We start from the raw sequence: 18,849 nt of genomic DNA on the forward strand, positions 1-18,849 counted from the left end.
TAGAGATGGCATTACTAGACTAGAACACCGCTATGAGAAATGTATCAGCCTTGGAGGAGATTATGTTGAGAAATAAAAAAAAAAAATTCTTAAAAACGTTGTATTTCTTGGTCAGGCCGGAAACTTATCAATCCACCCTCGTATAGCGCACTATTAAATGACTTAGACTGCCTGAAATTTTACTCACTTCTTACGCGTTTTTCTCGAAACTACTTTTTTCGACACGGCCACCACAATATCCCAAGTTCTAGCCAACCGCTTTACTTGAAATTTGGTATGAACCTTCTTTATATAATCCTTTATAGCCCCTGCCAGCTTCATGTCAAAATGTTGGTTTTTACTATTTTTAAAAAATTCAGGAATTTAAAAAAAGGGGTAAAAAAATTTTTGATTTCAGGCAGTCGCCATTTTGTAGAAAATTTTTTTTTCATGTTCCCCGAGGTAGGTGCTGTAACGACATCCTTACTGATTAAGAATTTCTTTTTTTTTTCAGATAACCAGGAGGGTTGGAATCATGGTGGCCAGGATGCAACGTTTTTTCACATCTGTCTATCCCCCCCCCCCCTAACTTTTTTAATTTTCAATTTTTTGTTATGAAATTTTTTTTGTATTTTATAAATATCAATAAAAACATTGTAAAAAAATTTTTTGCTTTTTTTTTTAAATTCAATTTCAAAAAACGGCCGAAAGTCGGGTTTCTAGACCAGAATACCCCCTTAATGACACCGTTAATGGATTTCTTTATTTCGGCCCACATGCATTTTATCCTTTTGTATTTTAAAAGTAAAACAGTCCATTAACAGAGTCTATTCAAGTAATTCTTTTTTTTGTGCAAAAATGGGCTTAGTCCCTAAATGTTTTGTTTTTTTTTCTGTACAAATTTAGAGGACATTTTTACACCAAAATGAAGAAATTTGAGGGGAGCCATTTTAGAAGAAATAAATATTTATGAACACCCCAACGTGTATACAAAAATTACGAGATTTAATTATAAACAATATTTTTTACAGTTCTTATAAATATATACGTAGAAGCGGTTTCTTTTTACATATAGGATTAATTAATGATGTCCCTCAATTTATGAAAGAAACTTTATAAAGTAGAAGAAATTTCTTCACGGTACAAGCTTTTAAAAATTTTATAATTACAGGGATCACAGCGCAGAACTCAAAAAAGGGGAAAGATTAAACATTTATTTTTACATTTCGAAAAGAACAATCTTGTTATAAGAAAAATTACATTTTTAAATATTTTTCAATTACTTCTGTCATGAAAGAATTTATTTTTAAAAATTGGATATACTTAGGGCGTTGGAAATCCATTCAGCGACATAAAAAAAAAAGTTCACGAAAAAAGAAAATTAGTTAAATACATGATTTTCATATGTTCAATAGAGCGAAGTAAAAATTCTAAGATTAATCGAATCATTTCAGCTGAAGGGCAATAATTTGTAGGTCGACATCCAAAACAAGTGAAGGGATTTAAAAATCTGTTAATGTCTTTGTTTCTTGTTTTTAAATTTATAATTAAAAAATTTTAGATTTACAAAAAAATCTGCCGTATTTAAAATGTTTTTTAATGTACAAAAACATTTTTTTGTATATAAAATGTGTATTTTTGTATATTTTATGTATATAACGTTCCAAAAACACACAACGAATGAAATCCCAAAAATCATAAATCATAAAAAAAGTTTTTTCCGAAAAAGCAAAATGATAAAGCGTTTCTTTGGCTCAAACTGAATAAATTTCAGGTGTGACGTACTCACCTTTTTAATGTTTGCTTATCACTGAATCCAAAAAAAACATGTTTTTGCACATTTTCAAAAAAACTGTTATTCAACAAAAACTTTATTTTTAAATTTCGTACTTTTTTTATGATTCTTTACTAATAAAAGGTGTAAATATAACAAATTTCTCAGAATTTTTTAACCAAAAGTAAAATTTTTTGAATTTGAAATCGTGCAAAACTGATTAAATTGTTTTCACTTTTGTCGAATAAAATAAAATACTCTTCAGTGTTCTTAAATATAAATAAAAAATGTTTTTAAGAGTATTCGTAATGGTTCAGAACTGGAAACGTGGAAATTATGTATTTAAGCGTAATAATTGCTTGAATTATTATTCAATAATAGGCACATCGACTAATTTCAGAACATTTTTCGCGAAATGCAAATATTGTATTTTCCAAAATATCAAATATTTAAAGAGAAAGGGAGAAAAAGGGGAAATTTTTTGAGAATAGGGAAAATTAAAAAAAAGAAACTAAGAAAAAGGGGGAAGACTGTGCTTTTTATTTCACGATCAAATCATTTCAATATATTAATTATATTAATATTTCTTTCTAAGATTATATATCAGATCTTCACCAAAAAACCTCAGCTTTCACGCTTGAATAAACACGAGTTTTATAGGCGAGCCAACCGGCAGCAATTAGAGTTCAGAGAATCCACTGAACAACTCGATATTTACAGCGTCGAATAAACTGCAGAACTTCAGAATGAAATTTCTGAATTTATATTGAAAACCAGCTTTTATTTATAAGCAAATATTCGAAGTTTTGTTTTATAACGAAAATGTTTTTCAAACAAACATTGACATTATAAATGTTCTAAAATACTTTTACAAACGCATACTTCAAATGTAAAAGATCGACAAAAAAGATGAAGGAGGTAGAATATTTAATCAAACGATTTATACAAGTATTTTACAAATAAAAATTTTTTATTCTTACTGAAACATGGTTTATACATACGATTCAGGAAATTCGAATGTAACATCACGTCCAGTTAGTTTTTTGTAAACAGATGCAAAGGTGTCAACCTGTAAAATAAAGTAGACATTTTTTTATAAATATCATAAAGTAGTGATTTCAGGGATCACATCACAAATAGAGCTAAAAAAAAGGGGGCAAATTGGGTTTCACGAAAAAGGGGAAATAAAGAAAAGACTGAATATTCATTTTTAAATTTAGAAAAAAAAACAATCTTTTTATAAGAAATTGAATAGTATTTCAATAATAATTTATTAATAAAAATAATAATAAATATTGAATCCAGCCAACAAAGATGCATTTCAAACCAAACGGTAGAATTTTTAATCAAAAAAGATTTAAATTAAACCAAAAACAGTTTTTTTCAACACTACAGTTGAAATTTTAATTCAATAACTGTATTTTTTTTTACTTTAAAAAATGAATTTTCAACCAAAAGTTTACGATCATTCATTAAACTTAAGTAAAAAAAAAAAGTTGAAATAAAATGCACGCAAGCTAAGCACGCATTCACGTTTCCGGATTTTTGTTTTCCAATTTTTAAAAACATAAAGTATTTTAAAATCCACAAGAACAACACATTTTTTATTATTCAGAGTTCTAAACTTTTTGGAAACGAAATCTCTTAAAATTCGTTCGAATCTTTAAAAATAACTTCAAATATTTGAAATCCTTTGAAATTTGTATATGCTCTACATATCCCTTGCAATTTTTAAGACTCGTAAAAGTGAGTTTGTTCAAACTTTAAAAAATTGTATTAATTACATAATTACGAAGAAAGGGAAAACTTAGTTTTTTAAAAAGAATTGCTTCTTTTTTAACTTGCTCAGTTTTTAAAGCAATCGATTGTTTTAAATACAGTTTTAAATTCTCTCAAAAATCTGTATAAAATGTGTCTAGGATGAAGCCAAATGGTCTATTTTATTGAAGTAAATATTACAAAATAGTGTAAATATTAACATTTTTTTAAGTTTAAGGTAATATTCTAAATCATAAACATTTTTTACTGTTCCTATATTAATTTTAATGTTAATTTTTCACAGTACTTCAATAGCTTATGAGCATAAATCTATTTAAAAAATCTGATCACAGTGCAAGAACCTAAAGTTATAAAAAAAAGTTGACAAATTTGAAAACAAGTGATCTGTAGGCAATTCACAATGAAAATTAAATAAATGCAGATGTTGTGATTTTTTCTTATATTTATGCGCATAAGCTATTTCGATACTGTGGAAAAGTAGCTTTAAAATGTGCCTAGGAACATTACAAAATGTTTATTATTTCGGTTATTAACTACAATTAAAAAAAAACATAAAAATGTACACTAATTTGAAATATCTAATTAAAAAATAGATCAATTGGCTTCATCTTGAGCTCATTTTATAGAGAATTTTGCGAGCATTCTACCCTTTAGTTTTTTTGCTCTGACATTAGCAAAATTAAGAGAATTAAAAAATAGACGAAATAAACTTTTTACCGGCAATGTATATATTTTTATTTCAATATTTTGTTTAAACATATTTCTGTAAAACATTCTCATAATTTTCAAGAATTCATAAAACCGGGAGTTTATTCAACTTTTTAATTTATTTTTAATTTTCAATGTTTTTGTTTTCTACCGATTATTTATTTGTTTAAGTTAAGGTTTACTTTTTGAAATTTACGGCAGCAAATGAAAATCAAATTCATTCAGCTTCAAGAAAATAAAATGAAATTAATATCACAATTACCTGGGATCGTATTTTGAATTCCAAATAACCGTTTATTATATATGCAAAAGATGACTCATATTATTTTTTTATTGACAAACATAAATACTCATGAATAAATAAATTCTTAATTTTTGCGAACATAGGTCGTCTTTCTGAAATCTTTGAAATCTTTTGAAATTTTTTAAACTTTTGAAATCTTTGTGAATTCTTTGAAATATTTGTGAAATCTTTTCCGTGTCTTTTGTATTTATTTGAAATGTCTGGAATATTAAAAATCTTTTGAAATTAAAAAAAAAAATTTAACTCGTTTAAAATCTTTGAAATGTTTTGTATTTGTGCGTACTGTACTTTTTTTTTAAATCTTTGAATACTTGAAATCATTTGAAATCCTTGTGACAAGCGTAAGTTGCATTTTCTACTAAAAAAATTATGTTTTCAAACAAAAATGGATTAAATTTCTAAATTAAAAAATTAATTTTGAACAAAACAACAAAATTTCAACTGGTTGAGTTCAACTAAAAACAAATTTTTAACAAAACAGTTGAAGCCTGAACTAAGATAATAAATTTTCAAATAGGAAGATTAATTTTCTGTTCAAAAAGACACATTTTTGACAAAATACATGCATTTTGCACAAAACAGTGGAATTTTCAACCCAACACGGAATTTCCAACAAAAGAGTGATTTTTCTACCAAGCAGTTAATTTTTCGAACAAATTTTCTAAAAAATAGTGTATTTTTCAAACAAATAGTTAAATTAAAGAAAATAATTCTTCAAACAAAAATGGAAGTTACATTTTTAACAACAACAAAAGTGAATTCAAAAGACAAATTATTAACGAAACATTGGAATCTACAGCCAATAAGATCAATTTAAATAAGAAAAAAACGGTAAATTTTGTACCCAAAAAGACGAATTTTCAACAGAATGCACGATTTTTTTTACAAAACGGCTGTATTTTCCACCCAAAAGCAAAGAGTTATTTTCAAACGGAAAAGTTTGCAACAAAAAATAGGAAATTACATTTTCAGTTTAAAAAATCAATTTTGAACAACAAATAAAAACAATTTTCTAGTTTTAAGAATTAGAACAGAATTTTGATAGTTTCTTAGTGCTTAAGATGTTATAGGTGTATGAAAATATTTAAAAACTGAAAGTTATTTTTTAATAAAGAAATATATATGTATACTTCTGTTGTAATTGTTTTCATGTGGATTACATCAATAGATGTAATTTTTTAAGTCTATTAATTCCTTGTTCGAAGAAAAATAAATTTATGAAAGAAAATGTTTTCAGAAAAACAATTTTCTTCTAAAAAAGACTTTTTCACAAAAAAATTAAATTTCCACCAAGTAGTTAATTTTTCACATAAATGATTGAATTTTTAACCATATTGGGAATGGTGGTCTACCATTTCGCCACCTGGTGTCGAAAACTGAAACTAAAAAGAGTAGGTACAATTTTAAAGATGTAAATTAATTTTGCATTAAAGTGTTTTTACGATAGTTTTGTGAAGTATAAAACAATGATTGAATACTAAAGACGAATCTTCATAAAAAACAAATAGTTTTAGATAAAATTTCCATATTACACAGTGAAAAAAAAACACATTTTTGTGAAATTTAAATAAACTTGAATTAATGTATGTAGCGACAAATTATATCCACATTATGCGAAAAAGACGAAGAATAGATGATTTTGGGTGACCATTTTAATCCAAGAAAAAAATTCCCGGTCATTTTCTGGTTCGCAAAAATTATTCATGGTCAATGAAATTTAAAAAACCAAACTCTAAAGCTAACAATTTTTCTTTCTGAATTAATAAAAACTAAGCTGCAAATGAAAGCACTTAAAGTGGATGTCATGAATTTAAAACTTTTAAAATAATTTACACACATAAAATGGAAGCTACTAACACTTTTAAATTGAACAATTTTTTATTAAATTCAGTTAAACTGCAAAATAAATATTTTAACTTTATAAATTGTAGAGTTCAAAGATTCAGATTCAGTTCTAAATATATAATTCCACGTTATCATTTCCAATGCTCCAAAGTCTAACTTGAATCAATCAATGAATTGAAATTATTTTAAAATTATATCATTTAAAGCAAGTTTAAGCCAGAAACATTAAAAATTGAACCATTAAATTTTTTTATGAACTGAACACTTCTTAAATTAAAAGTTAAATTATTTATATTTTAAATCTTTACAAAATCCTTAAAGTGCTTCCAAATTTTATTTGAAAATCTTATGTTGTTTACATTTTTTTCAATTTCTTTTAAATTCTGTCAAATTAAACCAATTTTTTTAAAAATCTTCCACATTGATTTTAGATAATTTTGTAATAATCACTCAAAATGAACTTTTCAAAATAAAAATCATTATTAACTTTCATAGGAAATGTTTTTAAATCTTCTGAAACCATTCCAAATTCTATCGAAGAATAATATGCGTTCAATTGTTATTTCTAAATCGAAGTTCAACAATTTTACCTACAAATTAATTTTTTTTTAAAGTAGAACAATTAAAATGTAACGTTCAAAATTTAGTTTTTGACATTTAACTATAATTGCAGATTTTAAATGAATTTAATGGTTTAAAAATCAAATATTTTAGAGTGAAATAACATTTGAAATTTAATAAAACTCTTTGTTTATGAGTATATTATTTTGAAGTTATTTTAATTTTAAAATAGTTTATAAAGTTTCAATCGGGCGTTTGCATTTGTTTAACTAATCGCTAAAACACTTTTATACACAAATTAATGTAAAACTTAAAAATCATACCTATTCTTTCTGGTTCGGATTTTTGTCAACAGGTGGCGTATCGCAGTTAACCATTCCCAATATTTTAATTTTCTACAAGAACGGTTAAATTTCCACACACAAAAAATGAACTTCCAACCAAATTAGTTCGATTTTTGACCAAAAAATATGGTAAATTGGAAGATATGAATTTTTAAACAAATAGACGTATTTTCTTCAAAACAAGTGAATTTTCAACCCAAAAATAAGAACTTTTAACGATAAGAATAATTTTCATCTACACACTTTAATTTTCTGCCAAATTGTAGTAATTGAAAATATGAATTCTCAACGAAAAGTGTAATTAATATTTGAACCTGAAAAGATTTTAGTTTAAATCAGAAGAAAAGTGTAATACAATAATAAGAATATTTTTTTTTTTTAATGCGATGAATTTTCAACAACATTAATTTTTAACTGACAAAATTAATTTTCTATTAAAACAAGATTAATTTCCAACAGAAAACCTGAATTTTTAACTGAAAAAGGTGACTTTTTAACAAAATAGTTGCGTTTTCAAGAAAACAATTTAATCGTCCCCCCTCTCCGCAAATTAGTTCCAAGGTTTATGGAATTAAAAGTTTTAACTGTCATACAATTAACCATCAAATTTTTGCCCTCTCTGATTTTTGAAAAACAATCAAAACAAAATAAAGGATAACAAAAAGTAGATTTTACGATGGAAATAAAAAAAAATCATCCGTTCTTCCCAATTTACCAGTCCGCTAGACACCTTAAAAATTAATGAAAGCGTTAAAAAAAAAATTGTTTTACATTAATATTTCAATAAATTGTCAAATATATGAAACTTCTGCATGTGACAAACGATAAATTCGATAAAATCAGTGATTCAACCAAATTATAAACGTACCTTGTGCTCAATGTTGGTCTGCTCATTTTTATCAAGATGCACCTTTGTGAGCTGGGATCCATCGAGTTTCACTCGAATTCGCTTTCCCACAATTTCGACGGGATAGACGAGATCCTCAAGCAGAGCATCGTACACAGCTGTGAGAGTACGGCTATAATATTTTCAAAAATTGATACATTACTCAAGTGCGTTGACGAACAGTAGAAAAATGTTTACACATAAAAAAAAAATTGCGGCCATTATTCCACGGTTTGCAAACATTTTTCACGGCCAATGAAATTTAAAAATGGGAACCCTAAACCTAAAAATTTGTCCATTTGAGGCAATAAAAACTGAGCTGCAAATAATTTAAGTTTAAGATGTCGAAAAATTATTAGGTTCGGCCTATTTTATTTAAGAATTAAAATTTTTCCAGACGAAAAAAAAAGAAAACTTTTTGTTTTCTTCTTCAAAATTAAAAGTTAAATTATTTTCATTTTAAATAGTTTTAAAGTCCTCAAAAAGTTTCACGATTTTATTTTACATTCGGAAACATCTACATTGTTTTCAATTTATTCAAATTTCAAATTATTCTTGAAATTTGTTCAGAACACCTCTCACAATCTTTTACAATTTTACAAATTGTTTCTACATTTTTTTTCTAATCCTGCAACATTACAAATATATCCTTAAAATCTTCCAGGATCATTTTCGACAATTTTTGAAATCTTTTCAAAAATTCTGTTAAATTTAAGTTTTCAATATTAAGTCATTTTCATTATTCCTTGGAATCTTAAGAAAATGTTATTTATTCTCTTTAAGCTTTTCATAATTCTTTGCTTCTAAATGAACTTTTTCTACATTTTTTTATTATTGATCAAAATTCAACAATTTTACATGTAAATTAATTTTTTTTTTAAATGGGACAATTAAAATTGTAACATTCAAAGCTCAGGTTTTTGTTTTATTCTGAATATTTGATTTATAATTACTGATTTTACATGAACAATAAAATATTTATAAACATTAAGCAATTGTTATTTTTCTTAATTAAAAAATTTCAAATTTTAGACTAAAACAATACTCTTAATTTAATAAAAGACTTCAGTTTTTAATATATTATTTTGAATTTATTTTAAAGTTTTAAATACTTTATAAAGATTAATTTTAAAATCTTTAGTAATGTTTAGTAATCTGGTGTCTACACAAATCCTAGGAAAAAAATGTCTGAAAATTCCAGATTTTTTCTAGGTATAATGTACAGAGCCATTCAAATATTTCGCAATTTTTTAAACAATCAGTTTCTAAGGATTTAATCATTTTAAATTCAGAAATATTTGACAGACATTAGAGATGAATTTGTAATCAAATAGTTGAATTTTAATCCAAAAAAAGGATTAATTTTCTATCAAAAAGACAAGTTTTAAGCGAAATAAATAATTTTTTAGCGAAAAAGTAGAATTTTCAACTAAAACAGAGGGAAAATTTTCAACCACTTCGTTGAATTTTAATTTAATTTTAATTTTCAAAAAAAAAAAAAAAAGATTACGTTTTTACCAAAAAAATCAGTTTTCTGTACAAAAAAGTAATGGCTAAATTTTCGATTAAAAACATTAATTTCGCAAAGAAAAAACTTCAACCATTGATGAATTTTCAACTGGAATAGATTCATTTTTAACACAAGAATTTCACTTTGAACCAAAATGTATAAATTTTAAATAAAATTATAAATATTGAACAGAAATAGTTCAATTATAAACCAAAAACATGAATTTTCAATAAAAATTTTGAATGGTTGATGTAAAAAAGATGAGTTTTCAACCAAAAATGCAATAATTTAATTTCTAGTAGAAAAATTACTTTTCCACAAAAAAGCAGATTTTCAACCAAAGTGAATTTTTGAACAAAAAATATTGATGTTTTTAAAAAAAAAAAAGGACAATTTTTCAACAAAATAAATAAATTTTCAATAAAACAGTTAAGTTTTTAAATAGAAAAAATTCAACCATACAGTTGAATTGAGAAGTAAAAAACATCAATTTTCCACATACAAAAAATACATTTGCAACAAATGTGATGAATTTTCAACTGTAATGTTGATTCTCGAACGTAAATAGGTTACAATTTTTAATCACAAAGATATATTTTGAAGAAAAAAGTTTAACTTTACTTTTTCAACCAAAATGATGAAATTTTCAAAACAAAACTTAATTTTTTTACAAAAAATTTGATCTTTATCAACATACCTGAATTTTCAACTAAAAGAAAATCATTTTTCAACCAAAAAGGGAATAAATTTTTAGTTAAAAACAATTAAAGCTCAATTAAAAAGATGAATTGCTAACTAAATGATAGTATTGAACTGAAAAAATTACATTTTCAGTTTAAAAAATTAATTAAAAACAAAATTTTTTTAACGAAATAGTAAAAATCCTAACTAATTCAATTATCAATTAAAAAATTAATTTTCGCCCAAAGCAAAAACTAATTATCAACGAATTAGTTCATTTTTCAACAAAGTAGATGAAATTTCCATTAAAATTATGAATTTTCCAATTATGAAAATGATGAAATTTCCAGTCAAGAGATAGAAACTTTTTCCAACATATTTCCGAATTTTCAACCAAAAAATAAAAGAATAAGATTAATTTTCTACCAAAAAGAAGGAATTTTCAACTAGAACGAATTATTAACAAAATAGTTAAATACAGTAATATAAAGCTATTTTTACAAATAAAGAATCATTGTTATTCAATTTTATATTGAATCAAAAAAAAAAAAAATTAAGCACGCCCTCAAAAAAATTCCGCGACTTAATTAAATTCAAGATTCTCATGAAAAAATTAAAGAAATTTCAAGGTTTTCAAGGTAAAAAAAAATTCACACAATGATAATAAACAGAAACATCATTTGAAATAATAAACATACGATTATTTTCAAGTTTAATTTAAATACATGGAAAACGTATTTATATCTCACCTTCTTGGTCTCTTTTGCTTGTTCTTTGTCCTGGTTTTCCTCGTGGGCTTGGGTAAGATTTTCCTATCGCCAACGAACATAACGTGCTTTCCGGAAAATTTCTTTTCCAATTCACGCACCAGACGGGTCTGGATTTTATGGAAAGCCTGGAGTTTTGGCATCGGTACATATATGATGATCGACTGTAAAAAATGGGAATAATTATTATTACAGATTCTTCAAAATTCATGAAAATATTATTATTGTGTGAGGAATTTTTCCGATTTCAATAGAAAGATATTGCAAAGGTTTATATATTGAAAGATTAAATCTAAAAAACGTTGATAATAAGGTCATTTTTAACCCACAATTAAAATATTTATTGTAATTTATGACGTTCATTCCAATATCATTTAAGACAACAAGAGAAAGAAATTGCAAAATTAATTAATTTTCAAACAAATATACAATTGAAAAAATTAATTTTTAACTAAAAATAACGGATTTTTAGGAAAATAGTTCAAGTTTTAACCAAAGTGATAAATTTTGAACTAAAACGATGGATCTTCGACTGGCACAGTTGTATTTTAAAACCAAAAAATGAGTTTTAAACAAAACAAAAAATTAATTTTTACGGAAAAACAGGTGAATTTTCAACTAAAAATATGGAATATCCAATTATAATAAGTTAAATTTTAAATTAAAAAAAAATTACTTTCCACAAAAAATCTAACATTTAAAACAATAGTTAAATTTGCAAACCAAGTGATTAATTTTCAACTAAAATTATAAATATTTAATCTCAATAGTTGAAATTTAAACCGTAAATATGAATTTTCCATTAAAAAATATAATTTTTCAACCAAAAAGGTGATTTTTTAACTAAGGATATGGAATCCTCTACTGGAATAATAATTACATTTTCAGTTAAAATATATAATTATTTTCAGTAAATAGTTAAATTTTCGACCAAACAAAATCTTCGACAAAAAAAAACTAAATTTTTATGAAAAAATTTTACTTTCAAACAAGTAGTTTTATTGCTAACCTAATAGATGAATTTTTAACTAAAATGATAAATATATAACTAGAACACTTGAATTTTCAACTGAAAAATATAATATTCTACAAAAAATGGACTTTTAACACAATATATGGAACTTTAACGAAATAGTTGAATTTAAAAAAAAAAGACAAAATTTCATTCAAATTGTGAAATTTTGAAGGCAACTAAAAATGAAAATTTCAGTTAAAGAAATTACTTTTCAAGCAAACTGATGAATTTTCAACTAAAATCAACAAAAAACGAATTTTGAAGACAGAACATTAATTTTCTACAAAAAAAGCGAATTTTTAAAATAGTACATACATTTTCAAACAACTCACTTAGTTTTAAAATAAAAAATATAAATTTTTATCCAAATAGTCGAGTTTTAATACAAAGAAGATACAATATCATCTAAAAATAGCATAGTTAAATTTTCTGTTGAAAGTCTAATTAAACAAAAAAATGAATTAATAAATTAAATAACAAACTAAATAACAAAAAAAAGGCATTTCGGAAAAATAGTTCAATTTTCTTTTAGAATAGTTAAATTTTTAGCCAAAGAAATGGATTTTCACCAAAATAGTAACATTTTCAACCATAGATGAATTTTCAATTAAAAATATGAATCTTTAACCAAAAAACAAAAACTACTTTCAATAAAAGAATCTAACTTTGAACCAAGGAGTTGAATTTTTATTGAAGAAAAATTATTTCGGAACGAAACAATGCAACGAAAATTTCTATTATAATCCAACAACATTTCTTCTTTAAAATACTACTTCTAATCTAAAAACTTTCAAATTGTGACAAATTATGACTTGGAAGAAGAATTCTTTCAAATTCTTTTCTTCTAAATCCGAATAATTCTTTTTAAAAAATCCTGCTCGATGTCAAAAATTCCCTGTTCAAAGTGAAATTATATCTTTTTACGGAAACTCTCTGCCTAATATAAAAAATGTATGACTGCAAATAAAGTAGAAATCACTTTACTAAATTGAATAAAAATTCTTAAAATGAAAACTAATTTTTCTGCGATCAGAATCAAATTCCCGGGGTTTTCTCAGTCAAGTCGCAACCCTGACTGAATGAAATAATACATTTATTTGCATAGGTGTACTTTAAAGTTAAAAATGTTTTTGTTAAACTTGAAATTACTTAACATTTCAGGCGCCAAATTTTAGACTGTATAATTTTAATATAAAATTATTTCGTTTATTTCAAAAATATTCAAACTTCATCGTTAAAAATGATGTCGAAACAGGCAAAATTGGTTGAGTCTTCATGACAATAGAAGAATAATTAAGAAAACATGTTTTTTATCATATTAATCGAGATAGGATATTCAATTTAATAAAAAACCGCTTTGAATTCCTAAAATTTGAAGACAAAACATATTACATTTTTAACAAAGTTTTCAAGTTAAAGTGTCAAATGATGAATTTAGAAAACAATTAACTTTTAAAACCAGAACATTAATTTTCAATCAAATGGTTAATTTAAAAAAAATATATATATTTTTTTTTCAACCAGAGTTGATTTTACAACAAAATAGTTGAGAGTTTTTAAACGAAAGAAACGAATTTTTTAAGTGACTGAAGTTTTAGCCAAACAGTTGATTTTTCAAGAAAAAATATAATTTTCAACCACATAGGATGCATATTCAACCAAATACTTTAATTAAAAAAAAAAAAAATATATATATATATATATAATTTTCAAACAAAAAAGATGACTTCACTATAAAAGATTAATATTTAAATAAAATAAAAGGATTTCTGCACATTAATTTGATTATAGGACGTAAAATAGGATTTTAAATTTGATTTGAACCTTATTTAAATTTCTTTAAATTTGAAATAATTAAATTTTCAAAAAAAAAGACTCAAACTTAAGGTAGTTGCCGTACCAAAGTCAGACATCTGAAAAAATAGTTTTTCTATGATTTTAAAAATTAAACTATTATAAATGATATCATTTCAAATAAAAAACATTATTTTTTATGAAATATTAAAATTCACAAAAAAAAGCATTTACTTTAACCACGCTTTTTTTCAATTGAATTTTGTCGCCATTTATTAAAATGCAATTATTTTTTCAAAAATAGTAAAAAGCGACGGTCAGAAAAAATTCAATTGCAAAACACATGGCTAAAACTATGCTTTTTTAAAATTATAACAGTTTTCCTTAAAAATGATGCTTTTATTAAAAATGATCTATTCAGGGTGGCCGTTTTAATCCACGAAATAAATTCCCGGTCATTTCCCGGTTCGAAAATTTTTTCACGGTCAATGAAATTTAAAAAAATGGAACACTAAAGCTAAAAAATTTTCCTCTTAAGGTAATAAAAACTGAACTTTAAATCAAAGCACTCAAAGTGGAACTGTTAAATTTTGAACTTTTAAAATTGAAATATAAAAGTTTTTAATTAAACAATTTTGTATTCAAATGCTCAATAATTTACGCATAGAAAATTGAAGGAAATAACATTTTTCAATATAAAAAAATATAAATCCACGTTATCATTTTCAATGCACTAAATTATAAAATCAATCAATGAACTTTAAAATTTTCAAAATTATATAATTTTAAGGCATTTCAAGCTAGAAAACTGAAATATTGAAAAATTGAGAAAATTTTACTTGAACACTTCTTAAATTAGAAATTCAATTATTATCTTTTTAAATAGTTTAAACATCCTTGGAAAGCTTCAAAAATTTATTTCAAAATCTTGAAAAATCTAGAAGTTGTTTTAAATTGGTATTAAATTTAAAATTATTTTTTTGGAAATTTTTTCAGAACTTCGAAATATCTGTCAAAGCAAATTGAATTTTTTCTACGATTTTCAGAAAACGCTACAAATTTTAGAAAATTTCTTTACAATTTGCATGTATAAATAACAATTGAACCTTTATTATTTGTGGGGGAAATTTGAGTAATTTTAAGAGATATGTAGAAATTTTGCAAAGATTAAAACTTAATGCAAAACTTGAAATGATAGCCTAATATAAAACAAAACGTAGATTTTCGCATATATAAAACAAAAAATTAGATTCTTTTCAAGAATTGTGAAAGGCTTCAATAGAATAAAAACATTTTGTTGAGATTCCTAGGAAAATTAAAAATAACTTTTCACTTCGAAAAATTATTTTAAGAGAATAATTAAAAAGTTTTTCAAAGATTTATACAAATTTTGGAAAAAAGATTGTAGAACATTTTAAGAAAACTTTCTAAAATTTGCATGATAATTTTAAATCTTTTTAAAACTCCTGAATATTTCTTAAAATTACTCAATTTTTTTTCTACAAATGTTCATTTGTAAATTATACATCAAAATTGAAAAAATTCATTTACAAATTAACCATTTTTCAAATACAACAATTCAAACAATTCAGTTCAAGATTCTTTTCTTTTAAATATTTTACTTCAATTTACTTGTCTTAAATAAAAATTCAAATATTGCTAAATATTCAATAATTAATCTTTTTTTTAATTAAAAATTCCAAATTGAATGGGTTAGAAATGGAATATTTTAGACTCAAACAATATTTATAATTTATTAAAGTCCTTTAATTAAAAATATATTATGAAGTTATTGTTAAGTTGAAAATAATTTATAAACCTTCAGTCACGCGTTCACAATTCTTTAATGACTAAGGCGTTCAAACTGAAACCGTTTAAATTTTATCATTGAAATCTGAAAATTCTTAAATTTTGAAATGATTCAAAATAGTCTTGTCAAATCTTTTTTTTTCACTTTTTATTATTTAAAGTACAGATAAATTTTAAAAATTTATTAAATAAAAATGTTTTTTATCCAAAGTTTTCAACATCAAAGGCTTTTATTTTTTATTTGTTCAAGTATTCAAGAAAGCATTTAGGAATTCTTTAAATTAACAATGTAACCTTAGAAATAAAAATTTTAAATGGAAAATTGTTAAAGTAAAAAAATTTTGAATTACGCATTGTAAGCTAAATAATAGCATAAGTGAAAAACATAACAATTCCACTAATTATTTAAAAACTCTCAAAATCGAACGTAGACAGATTTTTCTTCTACAAATTTGTAAAATTCCCCATAAAAAAAATGCACTGTCATTTCCCGATTCAGCGGCCACCCTGCTATTTTTTCCAGATATTTGACTTTTGGCACAACTAAAGTCAGCGAAAAAATCCTAAAAGAAAAAAAATTTCGACAGGTTTTTCCTAGCGGAAAACAATACACACTTTATAATAAATTATGATTGAAATCGAGTTAATATAATCTGTCAAATCTGAGACTGTAGATATAGTGGAAATCACTTTTCTAAATTGAAGAAAAATATATTAAAACAAAATTTTTTTTTATCTAATTAAAAAAAAGTACTTTTTTCTACTTTTTTGAGGAGAATAGGTACTGTGATGAATAAAGTAACTTACTTTCTTGTTGTTCGCCTCGATTTCTCTGGCTTTGGTGATATGAAGTTCTCGAAGTTGAGACTTCAAATCACTATTCATCTCCAATTCGAGAAGAGCTTGCGAGACATTGGCTTCGCATGCGTCCGGCTCAGCACCGCCGCTCTTGATAATCTTGGCATTTGAAGTGAACATCTGAAATCAAATGCAAGTTTATAATATTAATAAAAAAACCAATAATTTAAAATAATCTACTTTATATCATAAACCTAGCATTTTCGTTACTCTTTCCAAAAATACTTCCCTTTGAAAAATTTGATTTCAAGTTACACAAAACAATTTCATAACTTTCAAAACATAAGCTAAAATCTTTTAGTAAAATAATTCAAAACTAAAAGTCACTTTAGATACTAACTTCGTCGATAATTAACACTTTGAATAAAAAGTAAAAAAATTTCCAATTCCCTTGAATTAAAATCATCAATCACACTTCTGAACATATCAGCTGATGAGTTCATGCATCACATATTCATTAACTTTATAATAAATATCACAATAATACTAATAAAAATTAGAAAATTCCAACTGGTCTTTAAAATTTTACCGAAAAGCGGTATTTGACAGGTTAGGATCCTTTTTTTATAGGTTAGGAATATGTTTACGACTGCAACAGCTATAACTCATATCTGACTGAAAATAATTACACTAATGAAAGTTTTTTTAACACAACTTTTTATTCAGAGCCGATTTCTGACAATGCAAGTACTTAAAACACCACTTTTAAAAGAATATCGTTGAAACGTGAGGTGAAACACTTGACAAAAATGTCCGTGAAAATCGAATCTTATCCACTGCACTACAATGCATCCAAAAAAAAGAACAGAATTTTCCGGAAAAAGGATTAACTTTAAATATGTATCTAGGAAGCGTTTTAATTATTAAAAATGAAAAACTATATAAAAAAATCACATTTTCGAAATCACACACCTTGTTCTCTCCAAGTCGGCCGTGAAAAAGAAACAAGGAACTGAGATGGGCAACTAGACGAAAATAGTCGCCCGCGCAAAGTGCGCTACCTTCCGAGAGCGGCTCAAAAGTGAACAATAAGGCGGTCTTTTCAAACCCAATTAATGTGATTGTGTTAAAATATTATATTGCGTTCTTTTACAAATACTAATCTATCTGTGTTTATAATAAGTGTTGCATTCAAAGTTGTTATTTTTTATTTGTCACTCGAGATGCATTATTGCAATAGAGTATCATTTTTTACCATTATTTATGATTTGGAAAGTATTAGGGAGCGTTCACATATGCCGTAACATTATTTTGTACCTTTACACCCCACCATGTAACATGCAAAGACATTTCCTTTGACACCCCCACCCTCCAAACACCGCTGTTATCACGAAAGCTGTTATCACGAAAGCGATAGGTTTTTGAGCAACAGTGTTGTCTCAATGTCTCAGTCGTTGTCGAATGCCTAAAACTTCGAGACCTATGCTTTAAAAGCATGGGTTCCGAAATCTAAATTCTCGCGATAAAGCCTAATAAAATCAAGGAGTAATGCCGTTAATCAATCTCCCGAAATTTCTTTCAGTGTAGATATAAATAATTTGTTAAATAATAATACAAATAAAAAATGTTTTTCCTTTTCATACAAATATTGAATTTCCTTAACGTGAGTACAAAAAAGAAATTCACCAATGTAAAAACTTGTTTCATAATAGAAGGAATACTAAGTAATATAAATAATAATACAGTATACAAATTTCAAACAACTATTTATTTCTTAACATTTTTTGACCACTTAAAAATTCAAGCTGAACTGAAATTCTAAATATTCTAAATATTCTAAATATTAAGGATTTTATAAAATATTACGAAAAATTCGAGTCTTTTTAAAAGATGTTCAGGACTTTTAGAAGTTTGAAAGAAATAATTGATAAACCTTCGGAAATATTTTCAAGTTTTTAAATATTTCTATTCTATTTAAAACATCTTAAACTCCTAAAAAAATGTAACTGATTCAATTTTATCTTAAAATTTTGAAAAACCAATCAAAACGTAAAAAAATGCCTTTAAATTTTCTGAATCTTTCCATGAATTTGAAGAAAATTTGTTTATTCACTTAAAACCTTTCGAAATTCTTTTAAAGCTTCTAGATTTTTTGACTGAAATGTTTAAAAATGTGCGTTTCAAATAATCTTTTAATGTTTGAAATTTTTGTTGAACCTCTCCAATTCTTCTACATATTTCTTGAATTCACTCGATATTTAATTTAACTTTTTTATTTCTCAATCTTACCAAATC

The 18,849-nt window shown here is 24.8% G+C and overlaps 1 protein-coding gene across 1 annotated transcript; it reads right to left on the minus strand.

The window, feature by feature from the left end:
- Positions 1-2,702: 2,702 nt before the first annotated feature.
- On the minus strand, positions 2,703-17,546 carry LOC117177239 (40S ribosomal protein S7). The gene is made up of 5 exons (XM_033367821.1): positions 17,527-17,546; positions 16,564-16,734; positions 11,121-11,302; positions 8,163-8,313; positions 2,703-2,822 (listed from the first exon to the last, which is right to left on the minus strand). The coding sequence occupies exons 2-5, from the start codon at positions 16,732-16,734 to the stop codon at positions 2,745-2,747; spliced, it is 582 nt and encodes a 193-aa protein (XP_033223712.1). The 5' UTR covers positions 17,527-17,546; the 3' UTR covers positions 2,703-2,744.
- Positions 17,547-18,849: the final 1,303 nt, after the last annotated feature.

This window comes from Belonocnema kinseyi, chromosome 7, assembly GCF_010883055.1.
Source record: "Belonocnema kinseyi isolate 2016_QV_RU_SX_M_011 chromosome 7, B_treatae_v1, whole genome shotgun sequence".
Lineage (NCBI taxonomy): Eukaryota > Metazoa > Arthropoda > Insecta > Hymenoptera > Cynipidae > Belonocnema > Belonocnema kinseyi.

Excerpts from the sequence above, each read along its gene's own strand:
- LOC117177239 (XM_033367821.1), bottom strand. The coding sequence starts at position 16,734 with ATGTTCACTTCAAATGCCAAGATTATCAAGAGCGGCGGTGCTGAGCCG. Across the intron at positions 8,314-11,120 it reads AAGCAAAAGAGACCAAGAAG|CCGTACTCTCACAGCTGTGT; the intron begins GTGAGATATAAA and ends AAAATATTATAG. Across the intron at positions 2,823-8,162 it reads AGACCAACATTGAGCACAAG|GTTGACACCTTTGCATCTGT; the intron begins GTACGTTTATAA and ends TTTATTTTACAG.